This window comes from Pantherophis guttatus, chromosome 8 (assembly GCF_059756535.1).
Source record: "Pantherophis guttatus breed Tessera chromosome 8, ASM5975653v1, whole genome shotgun sequence".
Taxonomy (NCBI): domain Eukaryota; kingdom Metazoa; phylum Chordata; class Lepidosauria; order Squamata; family Colubridae; genus Pantherophis; species Pantherophis guttatus.
Window position 1 is genome coordinate 79,312,483 of NC_142070.1, and position 25,560 is coordinate 79,338,042.

Sequence of the window (25,560 nt, forward strand, 5' to 3'; positions counted from 1 at the left end):
GAGAAAAGCCTTTGGCAGTTTGCCTAATTATCCCAAGGTCGGTGATAAACTGAGGAATGGCGTTTTGAAGAATTTGCTTTCATTTAGTTTGGACTACCCTGAGAATGAGTTTAATTCTCAGCTGTTCTAATAAAGTCTGTTTGTTTTTGAACTGTTTGCATTTAATACTAACTACTTGGGCCTGGGTGACAACAGTAACAACGGATGTCAGGTAGAGCATTCCAGACGTTGACCACTCTGTTGCTGAAGTCGTATTTTCTGCAATCGAGTTTGGAGCAGTTTACCTGGAGTTTGTATTGATCATTTGCCCGTGTATTATTGTGGCTGAAGCTGAAGAAGTCATTGACAGGTAAGATGTTGTAAGCAGATAATTTTGTGTACTGTGCTTAGATCATACCCCAGGCAGCGCAGTTCCAGGTTGTGCAAGCCCAAAATTTCAAATCAGGTGGCATAAGGGATTCTATTGTGAGTAGAGGAGTGGAGTACTCTTCTTGTGAAGTACCTCTGGACCCGCTCAATCATGTAAATGTCTGGTATATAGTGTATATTGTACAATACATATATAAGTATATACAATATATACTCTGTTTCCCCCAAAATAAGACCTCCCCTGATAATAAGCCCAATCGGGCTTTTGAGCGCATGGCAATAAGGCCAAGCGCTTATTTCAGGGTTCAAAAAAATATAAGAAAGGGTCTTATTTTGGGGGAAACACGGTATATAAGGTATATACAGTGTATATATCTTGTGCTTGAAGTGGAAAAGAATGAAACTTTGATTTTGGGTTTTACCGATTAGACTGAGAGATCTTTACAGAAATGGCTTGTTCGTATTATTATTATTAAATTGTGGGCCGAAATTATTTAATGTCTTTTAAACTGTTTTTTAAACTTTATATGTTATGTTTTATCTCAGCTGTTCACCGCCCTGAGTCCTGTTGGAGAAGGGCGGTATAAAAATCAAATCAAATCAAATAAATAAAAATAAAATTATGAAAAAGCAAAAAGTTGTGATTTGATGCTAATGCCTTATTTTACTGCCACAGAGAGAGTCGGAAATCAAGGCTTCTTTTTCTTTCTTTCTTTTTTTTCTTACCTTTCCTTACTTCTCTTCCCACCCACCCCCACTCCTCCTCCCCACCGCTCTCCTATTTACTTTTGTATTTTGTCTCTCATTTTATTCTATAACTCAATAAAAAAAAATGTTAAACCACGGAAAACCGACATGAATAAATGAAAGGGATCGTTGGTGGTTTGTTCCACCACTTGTTTGAAACCCGGCTCTTTCGTTCCGCCTCGCGACGGGCTTAAGGAGGGTGGGCAGAGTGTGGGCAGCCGCGCTCTTGTTTTCTTCATCCTCCTGAGCCTGTGCATAAACGCACCACAGGGAAACCCACACGGACGGAGCTGGAACGCCCCAGGAAACTGACTCAAGCTGACGCCTTTTTTCTTTTCTTTTTTCTTTTTTCTTTTTTTGGTCTTTTTGCATCAGCTATTGCTGCTGCTGCTGCTGCTGCTGCTTTGACCATGGGCATAGTGGAAGCTCCTGGGCTCCAGGGTTGCTTTTTGAAAACTGGCTCCCTTGGTTGGAGTTTCTTTGCTCTGGGAGGTTAAAGATTGTCACCCACTAGATTTAGGAAGAAAAGACACCACGTTTTTCCTCGATTGCCTTCTCGTCAAAATAGACGGCTAGCGACACTTGCAAGGGACCGTGTTCAGCAGCCTCGATCTGGTAAGTCTTTCTTTCTTTCTTTCTTTCTTTCTTTCTTTCTTTCTTTCTTTCTTTCTTTCTTTCTTTTCTTCCCTTTCCTTCTCTTTCTTTCCTTCTTTTTCTTCTTTCCTTCCTTCCTTTCTCATTCTTTGTTTTCTTTCTTTCTTTCCTTTCTTTTTCTTTTTCTTTCTCTTTTTCTTTCTTTCTCTTTCTTTTCTTCCCTTTCTTTCCTTTTTCTTTCTTTCTATCTTTTCTTCCCTTTCTTCCCTTTTTCTTTTTTCTTTCTTTCTTTCTTTCTTTACTTCCCTTCCCTTTCTTTCCTTCTTTTTCTTCTTTCCTTCCTTTCTCATTCTTTGTTTTCTCTTTCTTTCTTTCTTTCTCTTTTTCTTTTTCTTTCTTTCTCTTTTCTTCCCTTTCTTTCCTTTTTCTTTCTTTCTTTTTCTTTACTTCCCTTCCCTTCTCTTTCTTTCCTTCTTTTTCTTCCTTCTTTCCTTCCTTTCTTTTTTTTTCTCTTTCTTTTTTTCTTTCCTTTCTTTCTTCTTTCTCTTCTTTCTTTCTTTCTTTCTTGTTTGGATATTGGGTTAGTTAATGACAAGCTTCAGTGCTCCTGCTGAAATCAATGAGGCATGAAAGAGATGAGGTGTGTTCCAGCGTTGTTTTTCTTACAATTCATTGTAATTACTTCTCAGCAGAGAAGCCCCCACAACCGTTAGTTGAGGGCCCTGAAGCTCATAGGACAGAAATACAGTTTGGCAAGGGATGTTCTTATTAGTTCAATAGACCATATTTCCATGTGGAGAAGACCTTGAGGACAAAAATCATAGAATCACAAAATGTGTGGGGTAGAGAAAGTTCTAGCTTAACCCAATCTTAACCCCAAGACTGGGTCAATCCTTTGTTTGACACAGGAAGTTTGTCCCCCTTATCCACAGGAAAATCATATTAGTTTGTGTTAACACACCTACACAATCAGTAGATTGGTTTATTCATGGGAAAATAAGATTTTGACACAAAAAAAAAACCCTATGAAGTCAGGAAGAGAGGTGATCATACAGATTGCCAGTAGTAATACCATATCTGGGTTAAGAAATCTGGACAAAAACTAGATAACAGCTAAGAGAAACGGAAATCTCTACTTCTTTGCTGTCGCCACATAATACATGTGGTCGGATTTAACCATAGTTTCAACTGGTAACCTGTGAGCATCCTAGACCAAGTTAAATCCCAAAATGGTAGAGAATACCTGGAAGCCTGGCACTCCCAACAAATCAGCCACCAACAGGCACATAAAGATAAACAACCTTTAGACTTGATTCAGAACAGCGGTGGAAAAACGAAAAGGAAACAAAAAGACCAGAGCATCTCCTGGCCAGCAATCAACAACCAGATAAACGGGGATTAATACCTGATAAATGATCAATACCAACAGGACTCTAATTAATGAACTACCAACAATCAAACAGTAAACAATAGGAACAATCAAGAAACTACCAAGGAGTTATCCCCACCAACACTGACAGGGCGAGCTATTGGACATCATCAGAGAGCAAAGCCTCTCCCTTCTAAGGACTGAAGATGTTACCTAGTTGGGTCATGAAATGTCTGCAAGAAGACCGCCAAGCTCAGAGACCACCAAGGGCCCCTGCTGTTTAACCCTGAGCTACAAATATTCTCTTCTACAGGTCTTTGCTATCATCTGATGGTCGTTCAGAGTTGCAGACCAGATCTGATAGCTTTAACCAGCAAGTGGAAAGAATGCAATCTTTTGAAGGAACGGACCTTCAAAGGTTTATAAAAGCTAGAATTAAAGGGGAAAAAGTCACAGACAGCAATAACAAATCTTATACATATTTTTTAATGTAAAGTGCACGTATTTTATGACTGTTTATGAACGTGTTTAAAAAATTGAGAAGCATTGATTCTTAAGCAAACATTAGCCAACAATGATTTGAACCCATTTATGAAACCACACACGGCAACATATATGATGTAATTCTGCCAAAATGTTACGGTCTCTATTATCATCTTACCTTTCCATTTGAAATGCAAATCTGGGCCAGGTTTTGCATCTAATCTTGCAGCAAATTCATTGACATTGATTACAGTTAATGGATCTAAATTTATTCATATAGAAAATATGTCCATTGAACCAGGGACACAGAATCCAAATTAATCAGACTAGATTCTGGGTTAATTCTAGCTAAAATTAAGCCTAGATTCCCCCAAAGGAAGACAAAACAATAATTAGATTTTAGTCTGAATTATGGCCGAGTTACAAGAGTAGACGTTGGTGAAAATGATCCAGAAACTTTGATAACTTCCTAACAGATTGTTAACCAGGACTGGTGGAAATGAAACACATGATGTAATTTACATTAGCTTTAAGTCTTTTTCCAGGTATTTCCAGATGAAATAGAATTGATTGCTAGGATTTCTATCCAGGTAGACACCCAATTTAGGGACAGTGATTTTGGAATCGCTGGTGGTAGATGCACATGAGAACAAAGGCAGAAAGTGGGAAAGTGTTGTTAATCAGAACAGAAGCAATATTCAGAAATGCTACCTTTATGGATTTCTGCTTCAAAAGAGGACAAATGTGCTGCCACTCATATCTAGCAGAGAGGCTTGGAAGACAATTGTTCAGCTTCTTTGCAAGAAGCCTAGGACAGCGCTCTTTCGACAGTATTCAAATTCTTCTGACACATCGGCGTGGAACGTAGCGGAAAACCCTAACCAAATTAGCATCAAAACTCAGGCTGAATGTGAAACCACACTCTGAAACCAAATTCGGAAAGGGGACATGGACTGTTGAAGCATCGGTTGGTTGTTTAACGTTATTTAATGCCGCTAAGGACCAGATGAAAGAGCCTCTTAGAGTCTTTATCAAGTCACCTTTGTGACCACGAGTGGCTTCGTGAACTTTGGCTGGATGTAGGCTACATCCTGGAGGACGGGGAAATCGAAGCCAGCTTTATACATTGCTGACCTCACATTTGGAGGATGACAGCAGGAGTTCCAGATCTGAGCAAAGAGTTTTCTATAGACCTCAGTTGCCATCCTAGTTCTCAGCTGGTATTCTTTTTTCCCCCCGGTAGCCAAATTCTGGTAGTCCTTGATCCTTGTAACTTATAATAATTGGTTTAGTGACCATTCAAAGTTACAACGGCAACGATAAATGCGACTTATGGCCATTTTTCACACACACAACTATTGTAGCATCCCCATGGTCACGCGATCAAAATTGAGGCGCTTGGCAACTGGTTCACACTTAACGACGGTTGCAGTGTCCCGCAGTCATGCAATCCCCTTTGGCAACCTCCTGACAAGCAAAGTCGACGGGGGAACAAGATTCAATTAGTCACAACCATGTGACTAATTTAACGGCTGAAGTGGTTCGCTTAACAAATGTGCTCCTCCCCAAAAAAAGGGCATAAAATGGTGGCAAACCTCACTTAACAACATACATTTTTTGGCTCAGTTATGGTCGTAAGTTGAGGACTAGGTGTACTTTCTACAGGGGACTTCTGATTCAGAAGCTACAAGGCAGAGAATCCGATATCCAAATTGCTGAGTGGATTAGCTGGCCCTTCAAGAAGATGATAGAAACTGCAATGGTTTCCGATTTGCTGCTGGGTGAGATGCAAAGTCATTGGGACATCAAGCCATGAGCAACATGGGAGCAGAAGACTTAGTAGACTGGCTAGTAGTTACTTTAAACCTGCTCATTCCCTCAGATCATCTGAGAGCTCTTACTGGGGTTAAGGACACCATGGCCCATCATCTTGTAACCATTTCCAGAGAGGCCTTCTCTCTGGTGGCATCTGTTCTTTGGAATGCTTGATGGGGACTCCTTGGTCTCCCCTGAGGGAACGGTAAAGACGGACACACAAATAATTTAATTAGTGTCTCTTTTAATGTACGCTTTATAGGAACCCGTTGAGCATTTTGATTGTTGTTTTGAAGGGGGACCCTAGATGGTTCCATATATTTGATGCGAAGGGATATACAAATAACTTCCAAAGATGCTTTTTCAAGAGGCAACTGGACTTTCTGGTTTTTCTTCGAAGACGTTTCGCTTCTCATTCCAAGAGGCTTCCTTCAGCTCTGACTGGATGATAGGGAATGGATTTGTATTCCTTGCAGACAGCTGGTCATTTGCAATCTTTTAGAGCAGTGGTTCGGGACCCCTTTGGGGGTCAAACGACCCTTTCACAGGGGTCACCTAAGATCATCGGAAAACACATATTTTCAATGGTTTTAGGAATAATTTTATGGTTGGGGGTCACCACAACATGAGGAACTGTACTAAAGGGTCGTGGCATTGGGAAGGTTGAGATCCACTGTTTTAGAGAGTCGTTGAGGCCACTTGGAGGTTTGTCTGTGTCCTCTTGGTCACCTGAGTAGTGTAAATGGGTGTGGAGCCTTCTTTCAGCAGTTCCAAGAAGGTTCCACACCCATTTGTACTACTCAGTTGACCCTGAGGACACCGATAAACCTCCAAGTGGCCTCATTGACTATCTAAAAGGATGCAAATGACCAGCTGTCTGCAAGGAAGATAAATCCTTCCATTCCCCACCCTTCAGTCAGAGCTGAAGAAGCTTCTTGGATGAGAAGCGAAACGTCTTCAAAGAAAAACCAGAAAGTCCAGTGGCCTCCTGAAAAAGCACCTTTGGGACAACCAGGACCTGGATGACGGAGAATCTCCATAGACATCGAATAATTGTATAATTTAACTAGAGGAAATCTGTAGATATTTCCTTCTAGTGGAAATGATAAGACCGAGAAGTGATTCAGATTGACTTGAGCCTCCTTCTGCGGAAGTACTGCTCCCGTATTAATCTGAGCCTCAAGAACTGGTGGAAAAATAACAACTGTGTATGTGATGTGTGTTCATGGCCTTGTAGTAACAGGCAAGGAATCTTTTTGCGCCGTAGAGGTAGTCTTTGCTTACTGACTGCCTCGTTCAATGAACATTCAAAGTGTTGGGAAAAAAACAGGTTTTTATTTATTTATTCAAGGTTTACGACCGGTTGGTTGAAGTTGCTTTTAGATTAAAGAGTCCTGGTTCCGTCACTAATGAAGTGATATTGTGCACCATTTTGCTTTTTCTTCTCTATTTTCTTTCTGTTTTTTTTTTTATTTTTTAAATGCACAGTGAAAATGCATTTGGGTCACAAATGGTAAATGTTTGTCCAGGAAACAAGTTCTTAATCATTCAGATTCTTATAACATTGATGTTTCTGAGCTGCTTTGTGAGCCAACGCTGAAAGGCAGGGTATAAATATGTTGCATTGTACTCTAGTTTCTCCTTACACTTAAAAATGTATTTAAATCAGTAACACACACACACACAACCAAAACTTGCTATCCATTTAAGGTCAAGATACCCTCAAGGGTAACTCAACCATAGAGGTAGTTCTCAGCTTACGACCACAATTGAGCCCAAAATGAATGTTTCTAAGTGAGGCATTTGTTTGCACCCACTTTACGACCTTTCTCGTCACATTTGTTAAGTGAATCACTGCAGGTGTTAAATTAGTAACGCAGTTGTTAAGTGAATCTGGCTTCCTCATTAGAATAGAATAGAATAGAGTTGGAAGGGACCTTGGAGGTCTTCTAGTCCAACCCCCTGCTCAGGCAGGAAACTCTACACCACTTCAGACAAATGGTTATCCAACCTCTTCTTAAAAACTTCCAGTGTTGGAGCATCCACAACTTCTGGTGGCAAGTTGTTCCACTGATTAATTGTTCTCACTGTCAGGAAATTTCTCCTTAGTTCTAAGTTGCTTCTCTCCTTGATTAGTTTCCATCCGTTGCTTCTTGTCCTGCCTTTAAGAGCTTTGGAGAATAGCTTGACTCCCTCTTCTTTGGGGACGTCCCTGAGATCTTGGAAGACTGCTATCATGTCTCCCCTTGTCCTTCTTTTCATTAAACTAGACATACCCAGTTCCTGCAACCATTCTTCATAGGTTTTAGCCTCCCGTCCCTTAATCATCATTGATTTTGCTTGTCAGAAGGTCGCAAAAAGGGATCACATGACTCAGGGACACTGCAACCGTCATAAATGTGAGTCGGTTGTCAAGCATCTGAATGTAAATCATGTGACCATGGGAATGCTGCAACGGGCGTAAGTGTGAAAAATGGTCGTAAGTCACTTTTTTCGGTGTTGTAACTACGAACGGTCACTAAGTGAACTGTTGAAAATTGAGGACTACCTATATTGTTTCTTGCACTGTAATAAAAAAAAAATAGATTGCCACTGTCCCTCTTCCCCCTCCTTTTTCCAATTTACCGGTTTAGCTTCCGGCTTAGAATTTCCAGTTAATCTTTCTCGTAAGAAGCGAGTTGACCCTGCTCAGCTTCGGAGCCCAAACAGGTCTGATTAATAATGATGCGCCCAAAAATGTTACTCCCAGTGTTTCAACCTCCATTGAAATCAGGCTGCAAATCACCATCCCAATAACTGTGTTCCTGTTGAGACTGTATGCCGGTCTACAAGTACTGAGAGGGTTAGATCAACTGCATGGATGCATAAAGTATGGTGGGATTTGTCTTTGAGAAGCGTACATCCCTATCAAAGAGAGATCCCAGTCTATTAATTGAATTGGGAACTATTCTGGTTAAGTCCCAAAGGTGCTTTTTTTCAAGAGGGCAAAACTGGACTTTCTGGTTTCTCTTTGAAGATGTTTCGCTTCTCATCCAAGCTGCTGCTTCATTCAGCTCTCTTGGATGAGAAGCGAAATGTTCTTCAAAGAAAAACCAAGAAAATCCAGTTGCCTCTTGACAACCATGACCTGGATGGCGGAGAATCTCCACGGACATATTGTGGTTAATGTTGCAATCCACTGCCTGCCTTCTTAGCAATAGGCCTCGCTGTTCATAGTGAGACTTACATTCCCAAGTACAATACAAAAGATTGGCCTGCTTTTCTAAACACTGGACTTGTTCATTCATTCATTCATTCATTCATTCATTTGTTTTCTATAGCTGCCCTCTGATTCTAGAACAATAAAATAGTTGAAAGTGTTAAAAACATCTAAAATATAAATCAATACAGCAACCAACCATCAGTAAAGCCAAGGAACAGGCTGTCAACTTGCAAAGCTTTCAAGTTGCCATGAGCAGGAGGGAGGGAGAACTGAAGTGAATTCCATATATTCTTCCTGACTGCAATCAGAAGGAGGGTGTTAGGTTTCACAGCCAGCCAAAGTGGGTAATTGGAGAATGTGATTTATGACATGGCCAGAGAGGAGGGGAGAGACAGGGTCATAGGGGAACGTAAATCTACGTAGGATCAGTCCTAACTGCATCCAAGTATTGCTAGAATGTTGCTCCTAATAAATGAATATATTTCCTTTGAAGTTTGGATCATGGCTCATGAATTAATTAGGGCATCTTTCGGAAACTTGACACAGGCTTCTTAACACACTCTCAGCCCCAGGCCTGGGTACACAACCAACTTTTTAACACCTTGTGAAAAGCCAACAGGATTGGGGCCATTTCTAAGCTCTGAGAAGAGGATATTCCACAGAGTAGGGGGCCACTGCAGAAAAAGCCCCGTCTTCTAGTTTTCTTTAGTGAATGTTCCTGAATTTGGGGTGTCCAGGAAGTATAGGACCGGGAAGAATACTTAAATATGTGGATACCTTTGTAAGGTTTTTAAGTTCAACTCAGAAACCGATAAGTCCAATGAAACTCTGAACACGAGGCTACTGATAATCAGCTTTTATTTCTGCAGGAAGCAAAACTGGGCGACCTCCAATCTCCCGCCCTAAACAGAGCAGGCAGGGAGAGAAAAAGCAGGCGTGTGCCAAAAACTTTTTCTCAAACTTCTTATAGTTCACACAGCTTGCACAGATCGTCATTGCTATAGAAACATTATCTCCTATCATGCAAACCTCATGATTTTCTCAGCGCTTTGAAAACAATGACCCAACTTAGAAAAGAGGAAAATAATACTTTTTCTGGCGTATAACTTAATAGAGCTTGTCAGGGAATGCTATCGTCTCACATTAGGTTGCTGAGAATACACATTTTAAGTTACAGCAAACAGGCAGAATTCACATTTTGCATTTCACAAGAAGTTACTTCAACTAGGCTAAATTTGGCAATTTGCCTAGAGGCTTTATCTTTGCAGTTGGCACATTAGGTTACAATGGAGCATCTCTCAGCAGCAATTAAGATAAACTGAATTAGGATATACTCTGTGTATGCTCTAATCCTTTCACCTTGATCTCTTCAGTTTGAACACTATTAATTTGAAACCCACTCATATTGCTTTTAGTAAAGAGGAACACTTACAGAGTGCAGTCATTTATCTCCAAATCCTCAATATTTTGGAGGGCGCAATGGCGGTTTATTTGGGTTAAAGAAATAAAAGCTGGCTCTCGGCATAAAGAAGGGTAGACATTAATCTGAGGGTTAGCAGAAGAGGGTGAAAATGGTGTTTGGGGGAAGGCAGACATTAAAGTAATAGGAAGAAAGGAAGGAGAGTGTCTTAATTTTAACCGTTTTTTGGAGTGGGAATTTGAGGTATGAGAACCCAGTTGACTTGTGTAAGGTATCCTTATGAAGCATTATAAATGATAAGCACCATCAAAAGTACCCAACAGAGGAAAAGACTGCATTCTGAATAGAATAGAATATTCGAGAACGCTCGAGAATATTTTTCTGTCAAATGCTGAAGGATGACGCTGGATCAAAAATTGAAAACTTCAAGCCAGTTTGTTCCACTGCTTAAGCTCTTTCCTTGAGCTAGATCTTCCTTCAGATTGACATAAAGATGCTTTGGTTTTAATGTTTATTATACTTAGTAAGATGATTCAGTGATAATTAGATGGCTTGGCCTTATGAAGGATTAAGTACAAATTTACCAAGTGTTTGCTATTCTTTACTTGAATGGCAAGGCTAACAAACTGGCCCGTTTTGAATTTGATTTTTAAAATTATTCCAGAATTAGATCACTGCCAGAATCTTTAAAGAGACTTAAAGAAGTTAGTCCTATCCCAGCAGGAAAGGTTTTCCTTAAGTGCAGCTGAGGAGGCAGGGTGGATAAAAATCAATGATTTAATAAAAAACTTTTGGGGTAAAAATCTATCGTAAGATAGTTTTCTATTTAAGATACATAAATAATTGAGTTTATTCAGCATGAAATGCAGCTTAGTTATGTAGCATGAGGCTGTATATTCTGCAACACTGGGACTATCGGTGAATCAACAGTGGGTCAAAGGAGTAGCAGAGATGACAGTTGCTCTTTAAAAATTATGATTTAAATCGAGTTGATTTAAATCAAGCCTTTTTACTAGTGATTTAAATCAAATCCACCCTGTGAGGAAGCATCCAACTCTGAATTGCCACAAAACAATAACAGAACAAAAGAAGTTGGGACTTTTATTTAGTTAAGCTTTTATGCCAAAAGTGACTCTAAGTGGCTTGTAATCATTCAATGTAAGTACTGTATGTGTAAAACATTGAAGCAATAGAGACCCTCAATTGAAAATTCAGTTAAAATCAAATTGACCAAAATGGAGGGGAAAGGAGTAAAAAGTATCTGTGGCAGAGGGGAGGTCTTGTCTAATCAAATATCCTCTGATGACCTTCAGGAACAAAGGGATTGGGCCACAAGAGGCTTTCTTAGATGTTAACAGGTCTTGATCAGGTTTTGTCAAGGGATTTACACCTGCTATGATCAAAATATTTCCTATTCCATTTAGAAGCATAAAAGAGCAGTTGTCGTGTTTTAAATATGAGAGAATACAGATAGCGGGATGGAGCTCATTAAATGGCTAGTATCGGGGTGAAATCCAGCAGGTTCTAGAGAACTGGCAGCGGAAATTTTGAGTAGTTCAGAGAACCGGCAAATACCACCTCTGGCTGGCCATGGAGTGGAGTGGGAAAGGAGATTTTGCAATATCCTTTCCCCAGGAGTGGGGAGGGAATGGGGATTTTGCAGTATCCTTCCCCTGCCACGCCCACCAAGCGATGCCCACAGAACCGGTAGTAAAAAAAAATTGGATTCCACCACTTGCTAGTATGAATGTGTGCTGTCGCTGGGGTGGGGGGTTATTATTTCATTTTTTTTATTTTTATTTTAATATTGTGTTTTTATGTCTTTGTAAGCCGCCTTGAGTCGCCATGTGCAAATAGGCAGCAATATAAACATTCTAAATAAATAGTCATTAAGTATGAACCGGTTGCCAAGCACGTGAATTTTGGTCACGTGATCATGGCAATGCTGCAAAGGTCGTTAAGTGTGAAATGGTCATAAGTCCCTTTTTCAGTGCCTTTGTACCTTTGAATGGTTACTAAATGAACTGTTGTTAAGTCAAGGACTACCTGTATTTGTTTTTTTTGTTTTTTGTTTTTGTTTTTGTTTTTAATTTGATTTATATGCCGCCCTTCTCCGGAGACTCAGGGCAGCTTACAATGCGTTAAGCAATAGCCTTCATACTTTTGTATATTTTATACAAAGTCAGCTTATTGCCCCCACAAACCGGGTCCTCAATTTACCTATCTTAGAAAGGATGGAAGGCTGAGTCAACCTTGAGCCTGGTGAGATTTGAACTTACAGTAATTGCAGACAGCTGGTATTAATCACAATGCTATCAGTCTGCTGAGCCACCAGACCCCAGTGTTATGCCCGGATTAAAAGAAGTGGCATGCAAATAACCCCAAATATATAAATAAGATGATCCATCTGGCTGCTTGACCATACACCAACTTACATTTGTGGTCTGTGCTCAGGAGCCCCACGTGCGGAAAGACTCAAGGTTTGCCAGTATGCGCATCCTTGTTTCAAGCCACAATGTATCTCGGGCTACTGCAGCAATGATAGTTTATTATTAAACCGAGTGTCTACGATACTGAGACATATTAAGACTAATGAATATATTTGATATCCTCCATTCAGCAGAAAGTATGACACAATTGTTCTTATTGGAAGTGCTTTGGGAATCCCAGAAAAGTGGTTAGTTTGTCAGAGAGAGAAAGAGAAAGGTGGTTTTGCGCGTGGAAAAAAAAAATAGCTCGAGTTAAAATTAGTCTGAATGGAACAGAAATCAAGAAATCTTAGTGATTACAGTAAAATCCAACCAGTCCAAAAATTATATCTCTCGTCTGCACCTACTCAAACACCATCATATCCTGGGAGAAAATTTCTCCCTTGTCTTGTGGCTTTTGCTCATCTACCATCCAGAGGTCAGAATGGCCTTAAATTCAACAATTTAGCTGTGTTATTTCCCTTCTTCCAACACTACAGTGTTGGTGTTGGAAGAAGGGATGGTGTTGCGTTGGTCCCTTCCAACACAATGGATACCGCTAATTTCACGGCGAGATTGTTTTCTGCCAAAGGAATGGCACTTTAACTCAACAGTAAAAGTTCTTAGAAAGGCTGGATCTAACAAGGGGATGGCCAAAACACAGCCTCTGTTTGCTTATATGAAATGCATAGAGTAGCCGCTTCAAGAAGCAACTAAAAAGTGAAATTTCAATCATTGTTGAGACTTACAAGATAGAAAAGCAACCCAAGATAGAAAAGTAAAGATTTTACTTTAGGAGCACCACGCTTGGTGAACCATTCAAATATTAATCATCACCCGAAAGACAATACTTGTAGTCCTCAACGTATGACCATAATTGAGACCAAAATTCATGTTCTTAAGTGAGAAATTCGTTAGGTGAATTTTGCCCCATTTTACAACTTTTCCTGCCACGTTTCTTAAGCGGATCACTGCCGTGGTTAAATTAGTAACCCTGTTGTTAAGTGAATCTGGCTTCCCCATTGACTTCGCTCCTCAGAAGGTCGCAAAAGGGGATTCCGTGACTCTGGGACACTGAGACTGTCATCTGAATGTAAATACACGAGACTATGAAGATGCTACCACGGTCGTAAATGTGTAAACAATGGTCATGAGTAACTTTTTTCAGTGTCGTCGTAACTTCAAACGGTCACTAAATGAACTGTTGTAAGTCGAGGACTACCTGTATAAAGACCAATTTTCTTCTTCTTAAATAACAGCAACTCTGAATGTTGTCTTCATGCTTCCTGAAGCTGGGCTGCTATGTTAAAAATATTAATTAGCAAAACTGGATGGGGTTGGGTAGGGCCTCATCACTTTGGAAAGACAGCTGGGGACAAGGAAGATGAACAGAGATATATTAATAAGCCAGCAAGAGCTGGTCACACTAACACTCACACACAGAGTAAGACACAATGGGTAGTTTGACAGTTAACAAAGTCAGCAGCCACTAATGGAAGATGGCAACAGGTGATGATTTTGAGAGTTGCATTGGCCGGAACCGTTTCTGGATGAGTAGCTGTTCAGTTTCTTCATTAATAGCCTCCTTTTCTTGTTTTATTCATCAGTTTCTCTTTGATGTTTTCTTCCCACCCGCATAAGAAGCCAAACACGGAGATTCTAGTTTCTCCTCCCAAATGTTCTTTGTCTAGTGTTGTTCAGTGCAATATGTCCTCTCCTAGGAAATTGAAGCCTGTCTCCGATAACCCAATTTCACCCTTATCGCTGTCACTTTCTTAATCTTCAGTCAGCTCTGGCTGGAGCGCAGAACTATTTTGGGAAGTGATCAATTATTATATTTTTACAGCAAGGACGAACCCTCCAGATTTTATCTAAACTATGGCTTTCATACGATGATGGGAGTTTTAACTTGGCAGGAACGTATTTTGATTTATATTTACTTATGGAATCCAGTGATCAAATTCAACAACCGTTATGGGTCCAAGTGGAAATCTATAACGTGAGCCTTTGGAATTTTGGCAGGTGTTTGGTTTCTTTTTCAGTCAAAATTCATTTGTAATTCCGGCATTATTGGATGTAAATCATTCTTAAATGTTGACCTTTGTTAATTAAGTTACATTATATTATTCCTGTAGAATAATTCCAATTCAAAAATTGCAATTAAATCCCTTCATAAGCTAATAAGGGCATTGATACTTCGGATCAGCTTATTGAAATTCAAGTTTTCATCGTCTGAGGAATTTGGTTTGTCTAAAACTTTGAAATGGCAATAATTTAGTCAAAACTTCTAAGCACAATGCAACTTCTGAATTAGATAAACTTCTGCAAGATAGTAACTCCTGTAATAGCAGTGAAAAGTATCTGGGATTATTCCAAATCTACAGTGTTTTTTAGAGATACCTTAAGAGTATTGCTAAAGTGAATATTGGTCATTTCTGTGAACTTTTGAATAAGATTTGGAGAGCCCCCATTCGAACAAGTCTTAAGGAGCATTAGGTATTTCTTTTATGAATTTAAGATGAGATTAATTTCACATAGGCATATTTGTTTGCCTTGAAATGTGAGATGGCGAGCATATAAATTCAATAAATAAAAGCCCAAACTGCGAGATGGATGGTGTACAAATTAACAAAGAAATAATGGTAATATTGGAGAATGATAAAAATAAAATAATGATAGGGACACTTACCCGTTGGATCTAGAGTTGCTTATCGCTGTTCTAATTTGATTGAATTTACATATTTATTCATGTGGTTTGGGAAATGAAAGGAATAATATTTGGTTGAATTATGTATGTGTGTGTATATAAAATTCAAAACTAAAAAGGAAAAAGATTGTAGATGGATGAATGGATGGATAGATGGATGGATGGATGGATGGATGGATGGAGTTTTTGTCCTTTTGTCCTTTTTTAGTTTTTTTTTTCTTTATCTGCATTTGACATAATTTCTGCATATTTTAAAACAACTAAGATGCTTTTAAAAAAGGACACCCACTCTAACTATTTCAGACAATGAGAAAGACTTGGCTCTTGAGTTCTGTGAGCCACTTCTTAAAGGTCAGATTAGAGGAAAAAAAGAAGGACAAACCAGGACAAACATCTGGTCACCTTCTTTTTAATTCAGTGATTAATTAAATATACATGTTATCATTTAGTTTTTAAGAACATTTTTCTCTTTCTGTTACTTTAAAAATTACAAATCAGTCACAAATGGGGAAGTGCCCCCCCCCGCCCCCAACAATTGGCTCCAAGCTATTTATTTTTAAGTACCTGAGATCGAAAACAACCGCCACCAATTGTGTGATTCAGCTCTGGCGAAATACAAACTATTCACAAATTTGAGATTTAAGGAACGTTTGCATATCTGGATAGCTCAGGCTTTTTCTAAGTATTCTGAACCATTTGTGTTGTCTGGATTTCTCACAAACCAGGAAATGCCTTCTGTTGCAAAGATGACCTCATAAATACCATCAAGCAGAAGTCAGGGGAAAAACCACAGATTGGAAGCTGTCTAGGAGAGGTTGAAAATCTGTCCTCAAAAGGAATAGCAGAAATAGAAGAAGAAGAAAAAATCTCAGCGGCATCGTACTGGGACTGAGAGCTCTTCAGGTAAGAAGCTCCTTACTTCGTTAGCCGAACGGAGAAAACAAAATGAATTTAAACTTTTGCTTCTTTTTCTCAGCTTGGCCTTATTAAAAAAAAACAAAAAAAAAACAAAAAATAAGGCAATTGTACCGTAGGTAAGATGCAACTTCCTCCTTCCAAAGTGAACAGAATAACGGTATGCTAAATCCAGCTGATGCTGCGTGACACTCAAAGTTACAAATATGTACATGCTCAGGTTTAAAATCCTGAGATTGGAAAGCAAAATTCCAAGCAACAAGTTGACTGGGAAAGACATAAACTGGGTTTCAGGCTTATCGATAGTACAAAATATACAATAGATTATGACAGGTTCAGTTAAGGAATTTGGGGGGGGGGAGTTTACCAAAAGACACAACATGGGGGCAACTAAGCACTGTTTATGGAGTGGTACAGAGAGGTACAAGCCATGTTTCTACTTCAGTTGACAGTTGATCTGCTCTGTGGTTTGGTTGGCGTCTTTGATTTTATCTGAATTTTAAGGCACCTTAAGCAAGAGAAGGGAAGCGGCTTGCTTAACAACCCGAGGCCCCATTTTTTAGCTACAAGGTACAGACCCTGGGGAGCTATGGAAAAATAAAATAAAACGGGTAGGTTCGTTGCTCTTTTGCTGTCAACTGCTTTCGTTGCAGTTTCTCAGATCTCAGCTAGACCTGATCGCTAGCAGAGGAATGTTATTGTTTCCTCATTAGAAGCATGGCTGAGCTTTTGAAATAAAAGATCTGGCTTTTTTTTTTCTCTCTGCAAGTCCGCAAAAAAAAATAATGTGACATAGGAGATAATGTTGGATACAGGTCATCTTCAGATCTCACTCACAAATGTATTTGGCGATATTGATCTGGTCGCTATGTCGCTATCAAAACTATTGCACGCAGGTTGACCAAGAAGTATCTCTATGGTCCTGTTGTCAATCGCCGAAGCCTGTCGTTCAATTTTTTTAATAGAGATTCATATCATTTTGGTCGGTAATTGGATCCCAGTTTGATAGATTTGTACTCTGCTTTTCCTCAAAGGAATTCAAAAGAGCATATAACTTGTAATTCTTCGGGGAAATACAACTCTGCAAAGCAGGTAGAATTGAGAGAGCACCTAGTCTGCTTCCATCGCTAATTGTGCTTTGGAATCTAACCTTCCCATTCTTAGCCTTAACTCTTAGATTTGCATTGCTCTAGGTTTCAGATTGTTGGTTGTTAATTGGTTTGGGCTTATCTGTTTCCATTTTAATTCCTCTGAATATTTAGCATTTGTGTTAAGTCAAGGAAACCAGATCTTTTAACTTATTATCTACCGGTAGCTAAATACCTGGCTAGGTAGGTAAACTAGGTAGGTATCTGACTAGGTAAAATACCTGACTAGGTGGCTAAAATACCTGACTAGGTGGCTCAGGGGCTAAGACACTGAGCTTGTTGATCAGAAAGGTCAGCAATTCGGCGATTCGAATCCCTAGTATAGGTCTCCTGCATAAACGGGGTTGGACTAGATGACCTCCAAGGTCCCTTCCAACTCTGTTACTGTTAAATATAACGTACACCATGGTGGACTTCTTCAAGGAAGAGGGTTACGTATTAACCAACAACAATATTGTTCTAATTTGTACAAATGTGTGCAATTTGATGTGTGTGAGTGTGTGCAAAAATTAAACCCAATGGAATGGGGAAATGATGATTTGCAACCAAAATGCCAACCGTATTTTCTTTCCACTGTAGGAAACTCCTCTGACTCGGTGAATTGTGGAACCGTGGGGCAGGACATTTTGATTTTGGGGGGAGAGAAATGCCACCGGTCACCTTAGCAAGGTGATTTTTTTTTAAATTATTATTATTATCTTCTATTTCCTGAGAAGCATTCCTAGGAGTAGTGTTTAGAACCTCCCCTTGAGAAAGAGGCCATGGTGGATTCGGTCAAATGCGTTCTGGTAGGCGATGCTGCCGTGGGGAAGACAGCGTTGCTGCTCCGCTTCATTTCGGAGACTTTTCCGGATGCTTACAGGCCGACCGTTTATGAAAACACCGGTGTGGACGTCTACCTGGATGGCACCCAGATCAGCTTAGGACTTTGGGATACCGCTGGCAGCGATTCCTTCAAGAGCATCCGCCCTCTGTCCTATCAACAGGCCGACGTGGTGTTGATGTGCTATTCGGTGGCCAATCACAGCTCGTTCCTCAGCTTAAGGAACAAGTGGGTGATGGAGATCAGGACCCACTTGCCCCGAATCCCCATTTTGGTGGTGGCTACCCAGACCGACCAAAGGGACGCGGGTCCTCACAGCGCAAGCTGTATCAGCCTGGTGCACGGCAAGCAACTGGCTAAGGACATCCGGGCGAAGGGTTACGTGGAGTGCTCCTCCCTGGCCAATCGGGGAGTTCAAAAAGTGTTTGAATGTGCCGTCCGGACAGCGGTGAATCAAGCCAAAAAACGCTCAAGGAGGAACATTTTTTCAGTGAACGAATGCAAAGTTTTTTGAAACCGGACTAAATATGGCATCGTTTTCTGCCTTCGCCTCGCCAAATGGTTTCGTAGCGGAGTAAACGCGAGCCTCTCCTTTTGTGGGCATTAGGATGGGCTGTTCCAACGCTGGCATCTGGAACTTTCAAAGCGAAGAGAAGCAAGGCTGCGATGGGATTTCCATCGGCATACATTGGAGAGTATGAGTAGCAAGCCAGAGCCTCGTTTCTTATTAGGATGGAAATGTTAGTTTATTTACTACTACAAGTTCTGTTGGATTTATAAAAGGGGTTGCTTTCTAACACCTGAGATAATGAATGGATAATTTATATGGCTGACTTAATAGAAGCTTGGAGCTGAATAGGTCAGGAATATGTGAAATAAATAAGGTCAATTAAATGTCTTTTTCCTCTAATGTATTGTAGAGATTGCTGTCTACTAACAACTTTGAACATTCTGTTACTGATATCAGTCTTTTCTAACTTTTTGTATGTCAAGAGATCAGATTTCCTGGTAGGAAAAAAAAAAGAGATCCTACCAATTAAGTTTAACCTGGTTTAATTTATACTTTATAGCATCCTGCCAGAATGAGATATTGTCCTGATGGTTCTATTTTCAATAAAAGCTGCCACTGTGAAAATAAGATACAAGTAGTTCTCCTGTAACGACCACAATTGAGCCCGACACTTAGGCTGATAAGTAAAAGGCTTGTTAAGCGAGTTTGTCCCATTTTTTGACCTTCCTTGGCAGAGTTGCTAAGTGAATCATTGCATTGGTTAAGTTAGTCACACAGTTAAGTGAATCTGGCTTTCCCACTGCTTGCCAGAAGTTCACAAAAGGGGATCATATGACCCCGGGACACTTCAACCGTCATAAATATGAACCATTTGCCAAGCATCTGAATTTTGATCATGTGACCATGGGGATGCTGAGAAAAATGGTCAAAAGTCACTTTTACCAGTGTCGTCATAACTTTGAACGATCACTAAATGAACTGTTCTAAATCAAGGACTACCTGTTTAAGTTATATCTTAAACATTTTTAATTACAAATCAACAGAATTAATATTGAGAGGTCCTTGATGCTCTCTGGCTGTGGTGGTTTTCTTAAAGAGGTTTCTTTACCAAACCAGGCAACACCATTGTCCCAAAGGTGCTTTTTTCAAGAGGCAACTGGACTTTCTGGTTTTTCTTCGAAGGCATTTTGCTTCTCATCCAAGAAGCTTCTTCCGCTCTGACTGGATGGTAGGGAATGGAAGGATTTATACTTCTTGCAGACAGCTGGTCATTTGCATCCTTTTTAGAGAATTGTTGAAGCCGTTTGGAGGTTTGTCTGTGTCCTCGGGGTCAGCTGAATAGTGCAAATAGGCTTGGAGCCTTCTTGGAACTGCTGAAAGAACTGAATTATAGACTGGGGATAGATGATGTCGTATCCCTCCCCCTCTGTCAAGATGGGGAGGGATAGATGACCATTCATTCAAACCTGTGCTCCTTTCTGTCCAAAATGTGGCCTTTGTCTTTTAAATGCAGATGGACCGCTGATTCTTGTCCTGATGGGTCTGTTCTCCTATATTCCTTCCAAGGATTCTAAACCCTTCCATTCCCCACCATCCAGTCAGAGCTGAAGAAGCTGCTTGGATGTTTTTTCTTTTCTTCAAAGAAAGAGAAGAAAGTCCAGTTGCCTCTTGAAAAAAGCACCTTTGGGAGAATCTCCATAGCCATTTCGGTCAGCGGTCACCAACTGGTGGTCCGTGAGAAAATTTTGGTGGTCCACAGAAAAATTATTTGCATTTTTTTTATATTGCCCTAAATCAGGGGTCCTCAAACTGTGACCCCTGGGCCGGATACATGCCATGAACGTTTGTGTTGCTGCAGAGAGTCTCCCCCTTTGGGGTCTTTTTGTGTGGGTCAGAGGGGGACAGAAATTCCGACTCGGGGTCTGCTTCGGCCTCCTAATGCAGGGCTTTGGGCGAAGGCTGGAGGGAAGTGCCGCTGGTGGCAAAGAGCCGGAGGGCCTCGTTCCAGTGGGACTGCATCATGGCCTGGAACTGGCTGATCTTCTCAACCCACTAATCCTCCAGGCGCCGGTACCTGGCTTTGCACTCCTGCAGGTCTTCCCTCTGCTTGTAAAGCCTATGCTCCTAGTCCTCAGTGAGATGCTTCTGCTGAGCCTCCTTCTCGGCCAGATCCAATTTGAACTGAGCTGTTTTGCCAACTCTTTCTCATGGTGGCTGCTTAGCTCCAACAACGGCTTCCTGTTGGGGCCCTAAGGAGCCCGGGTGGGCCAGCGAGGCACCCCTCAATGCGAGTGACATCGAATTGGCCATGCCCACTCATTCACATGACCACCTAGCCATGCCCACTCAGCCGGTCATTAGGCAGATCATATTAGTGGTCTGCGGGATTTAAAATTATAAATTTAGTAGTCCCTGAGGTCTGAAAGGTTGGTGACCCCTGATTTAGGTAACATCATCGGTGAAATATTGTCTTCTGTCAGAATTAACAATTATTAAGTGTGTACTGAATTGCATGCAAAGCTCTGCTTCTTGGTGACATATGATATACAAGGAGGGAAGCTAAGCGTACTTACCATTTTGCAATGAAAGCTGCGGGGATCTTGGAGCTCTCTGAGCTTGGTGGTTTTCTTGCAGATATTTCATGTCCCAACTAGGTTCAACTCCGAGCTACAAATATTCTCTTCTATTTGATAATGAAACATCTGCCAGAAAACAACCAAGCTCAGAGAGCACCAAATATGGTAGTCCTCTGAGTTTCTTCTTCAAATCCAGAGGACTATCACACTTATGGGCCTTTGATAATTTGGTAGGAGGACCTTAATAAGCATTTCTTATCATGAAAGGAAATGTTCCCAGGGAAGGAGCTTTGAGCTTTGATAGTTTTTCACTTATCTGAATTAGCTTCATGCATGACAAAGGTAGAAAGCAGGAAACTATTGGAGTTGTTAAGACCCTGAGAACTCTTTGTCAAAAAATTATTTTGAACTATGTTTTTGTGGTTTCAGTTCAACAACTGGCAATTACCTTGACAAGCTGATCTGTTTTTAATTTTTAAGAGCTCGTTAATTGGCTGTCATTCTCAAGGGACACGGGTTGGGTAGGCCGAATGGAAACTACTTCCCACTTTAAAACTTTCTGTCAAGACTGTGCTTAAATTAGGAACCATTTGATGTAGGTGCTAACAAAAACCTATGTCATTTCCTATAAAAAGTAGAAGTTTAAGCCATCTAAAATAGCATATGCATTTTAATTGGTCAAACAGCAGGCAGGTTGAACAGTGTTTTTTCCACTAAACTGTTGATCATTTCTAAATAAACACTAAAATAGTGTATTCTCTGTTTTAACACACATATGTTCCTAAACTATAGGTTTGCTGAAACTAGTTAACTTCTTGTAGTAAAAAGGTGTATGCAGCATCTAATTTTCATTTGTTAAGAAAGGGTTCTTTAAGGATTGTAACAAATGTAGGGGAAAGAGCCACCGGTCTGCAGAAATCTGTACAATTTATTTAGAACATAGAAGAACATGTCTTCTTACATGCTCATGATTGCAATCAAAGCTATAATGAAGAAGAGAGGAACATGGCCAATGCAATTTTTTTTAAAAAAGGAGTCCGTGAAGTAAGTAATCATGCCCTGTGTTTTTATGTTTGGAAACCTGACAGCTGTCATTTACTTATTGGCAGGTTGGGATGCAACTTATGCAAGGAAACAAAAATAAAAACACACGAGAATGAGCCAGAAAGGCTCTTGACTCATTGAACAGCAAATATCAAAAGTACCAGGCCAGTCTCTAAGGAAGCAAGTGAGCTACCCTGTATCTCCGCATTATTCCAGTCTTCACTTCTTACTGGAATATATTGCTGAACTATCTAGGACAGTACCCAAAGTTAAAATATCATCTCTTTAGTTTTGGTGGTATGAATATTAAGGCTGTGCAGTACTAGGGATACAAAAGGAGAAAAGGTACATCAGAATGCACACAGGCACACTAGTTATGTCATCCCCAGAAAACACAGCTACTATAAGGATATTTCAGCACACTCAGAGGGATTTCTCCCTTTGCTCTAATCGTATAGTATGCATCTAGACAACTACTGTTTGTTTGCTACAGCAAGGTCAATTCAATTCAGTTCAATGGTGAAATAAAACATGATTTAACATGATTAAAAGTGAACCCAGCCGCCTACTGTATGGATGCTCTGCTCTTAGCAATCACAACTAGGAGAAAAAGATAGTAGAAACATCAGGCTAACATTAGCTGGAGTTGCAACATTGCCCATTCTTAATCAGATTTGAAAATGGGAACAGCTTTCACGTGCTGGCAATTATTCACTGCGTTTCTAAGAAAATCAAACAACGCTGTACAATAAAGGAGAATATTTATAGCTCAGGGTTGAAATGTGATGTCCTTGATGTTCTCTGAGCTTGGTTGTTTTGTTTTGGTTGTTTTCTTGCAGATATTTCATTACACAAACTACGTAACATTATCATATTCCCCACCATTCAGTGAGCACTGAAGAAGCTCCTTGGATGAGAAGCAAAATGTTTTCAAGGGGAAAAAACCCAAGAAAGTCTAGCTGCCGTTTGGAAAAGCACCTTTTAGGAAACCATCAGTGCTAGTAAGCCAAAAGGGAATAAAAAGACCAAAACACTTCTCCATCAGCAATCAAGATCCAGCTGAGCATATTAATTCCAAGGTTAACATCTGGGAACATCAAAGTAACTGGCAAACAAAGAATTTCCAAGACCATTCCCATCCACACTGACAGGGCAAGCCACTAGGGAAAAAAATGGAGAGCAAGCCTCACTCCTCACTAGCGCTGATGATGTTACCTAGTTTGGGCAATAAAATGTCAGCAAGAAAACAGCCAAGCACAGAGAGCACAAAGGATCTCTCGGTGCTATACAAGATACATAAATTAAAGGAAAACTTTCATACTCTAGTGTGTTGTTTCATAGATGTGTACTAAAAAACATGGAAAAACCAGCACGATAAGGGATTTATAAAGCAAGCCATATAGATAACAATTAAACGCTTGGATTGTTTATCTTGCAAAGACAAAACTAAGGGGAAATATGATGGTGCAAAAGCAAGCTGAACTGTTTTCTGTTGAAATTGTTAAAAGAAAACAGATGCAGCCTGAATGTTCAAAAAATGCTCTTTCAATAATGCTGTAAAAGGACAGGATAGCCTTCAACAACAGTGGTGGTCTTATCGCTGTGTTTAAGGCATCAGGCTAGAAACTGCATGTTCTAGTTCTGTCTTAGATTCAAAATCAGCGGGGTGTCCTTGGGCCAGCCATTCTCTCTTAGCCCTGGGGAACAGGTAAAGGCAAATCTCTTCTGAAATCTTGCAAAAAAAAATAATAATCCACCAAACTATGGCGATTTCTGCATGCAGTTGTCAGAAGCCAATATTAATTCAAAGGGACAAAATAAAAATAAATAAAAATAAAAAATCCAACAGCAGCAAGATGTTTCAGGAACATTTATCTGCTGATTTATATAAATGATGCTACTAAGACAGGAGACTCCAAAGCAGGCAGGTCTGATTTTATAATTGAACTATAAGCTTCCTTTCAAATTTCAAAAGTAACAGAAATTATTTTCTATTCATTTCCCAATCCATTTCAGATAATGAATGCTTTGAACAAAAATAATTTAGAAGTATGATTTGTTTTTATTAAGTTCTGAATATAATCATTTCATTCCACAATGAATAAGCATTGGCTTGGTTCCTAAAACAAGGTTTCAATAAGCTTAGTTTTACAAATTTTCTACACAGGAATGTGATGTAATTAATCTTTATTTTTTTTAAAATGACTCTCTTGAGCCTCAATAACAACAGATGTAAACATTCTGTTCAGGGTAGATTTTATGTTTATTATAATCCAACATGAAGACTTCTGCAGGAATACCACAAAGTAATTTTAAACTGCATCTTACTTCAAAGAATTTAAATGATTTATCATTTGAAAAGTTACTTTAAAAAAAAAAACAAAATACAAAAAAAATCCAGTCGATGCCACAGCTAATAGCTTTTCTATTCTAGAAATAACAAACACAAGAGGAAGCTACATTAATATTTTTGCTGTTTTGTTTCTGTTAGTATTAACTATGTTTTTAAGCCAAAGTTTACTCACTGACATATGAAGAAAAATGCACAACTGGTTTACCATCATCTACCTATAGCAAAATCCCACGCATGTTTACTTAGAAGTAGGTAGGTTCTGCTGTGTTTGATGCTTATTATTAGTTCATATGTATTTAACAAAAAAAATCACCCAAGTGAATCCTGAATCAGGATTGCAGATAAAGCACATTTAGGAAATGAAAATATTAAGTTTCATGAAGAGAGCCCCTTGCTAATGCAATGCTAATTTATAATGATGATTGATATTTGTAATCACATGCCTTTACACCTAGTTACACTGTTATAAGGCAATCTTATCAACAGAAATCAGCCTAATCTATCAATGGAATTAGCCTCATGACCCATTTGTAAATTGCAAACAGCTTAATCCTTCTCTCCTGCCTGTGCCCTTGCCTCAATCATCCCCAAGCAAATTCAAATTGTTTTTATACAATGCACCACAAAAATGAAGGGAATGTAGCTACCTTATGCCTCCAGAACTGGGAAAAGAGTTGACTTGTGAGCATTTTATTAAAGGGTACAGTAAATTGAATTGCCATCATTTAAGTAAGACTGAACTTTATTCTATTGTACAATAAGCAGAAATTAATAGGCTATAGCATTTAATGGCAATCTTAACAGTTTAATAATTAGCAGAAGTTAATCTATTTGGCCCAAACATTAGTTTCTTAATTCTCTTCCTAATTACAGCCTATCACATGGTCTAGTCAAAAGGTTCCTACTCAATTTCATCTTGTGCTCCCAGAGATTTATGTTAAAATGACATCTTTCTAATTACCTTAAAACTTTAGCCTTTAATATTAGGTCTACATTCTCCTATCATTTAATAACTA

At 39.6% G+C, this 25,560-nt stretch overlaps 1 protein-coding gene across 1 annotated transcript; it reads left to right on the top strand.

The window, feature by feature from the left end:
- The first annotated feature begins 1,367 nt into the window (after positions 1–1,367).
- RHOH (ras homolog family member H) lies at positions 1,368–19,195 on the top strand. The gene is made up of 3 exons (XM_034424799.2): positions 1,368–1,731; positions 15,900–16,077; positions 17,817–19,195. The coding sequence occupies exon 3, from the start codon at positions 17,999–18,001 to the stop codon at positions 18,572–18,574; it is 576 nt and encodes a 191-aa protein (XP_034280690.1). The 5' UTR covers positions 1,368–1,731; positions 15,900–16,077; positions 17,817–17,998; the 3' UTR covers positions 18,575–19,195.
- Positions 19,196–25,560: the final 6,365 nt, after the last annotated feature.

What these genes read in the sequence shown, in the direction of transcription:
- RHOH (XM_034424799.2), top strand. Translation starts at nt 17,999, where the DNA reads ATGGTGGATTCGGTCAAATGCGTTCTGGTAGGCGATGCTGCCGTGGGG.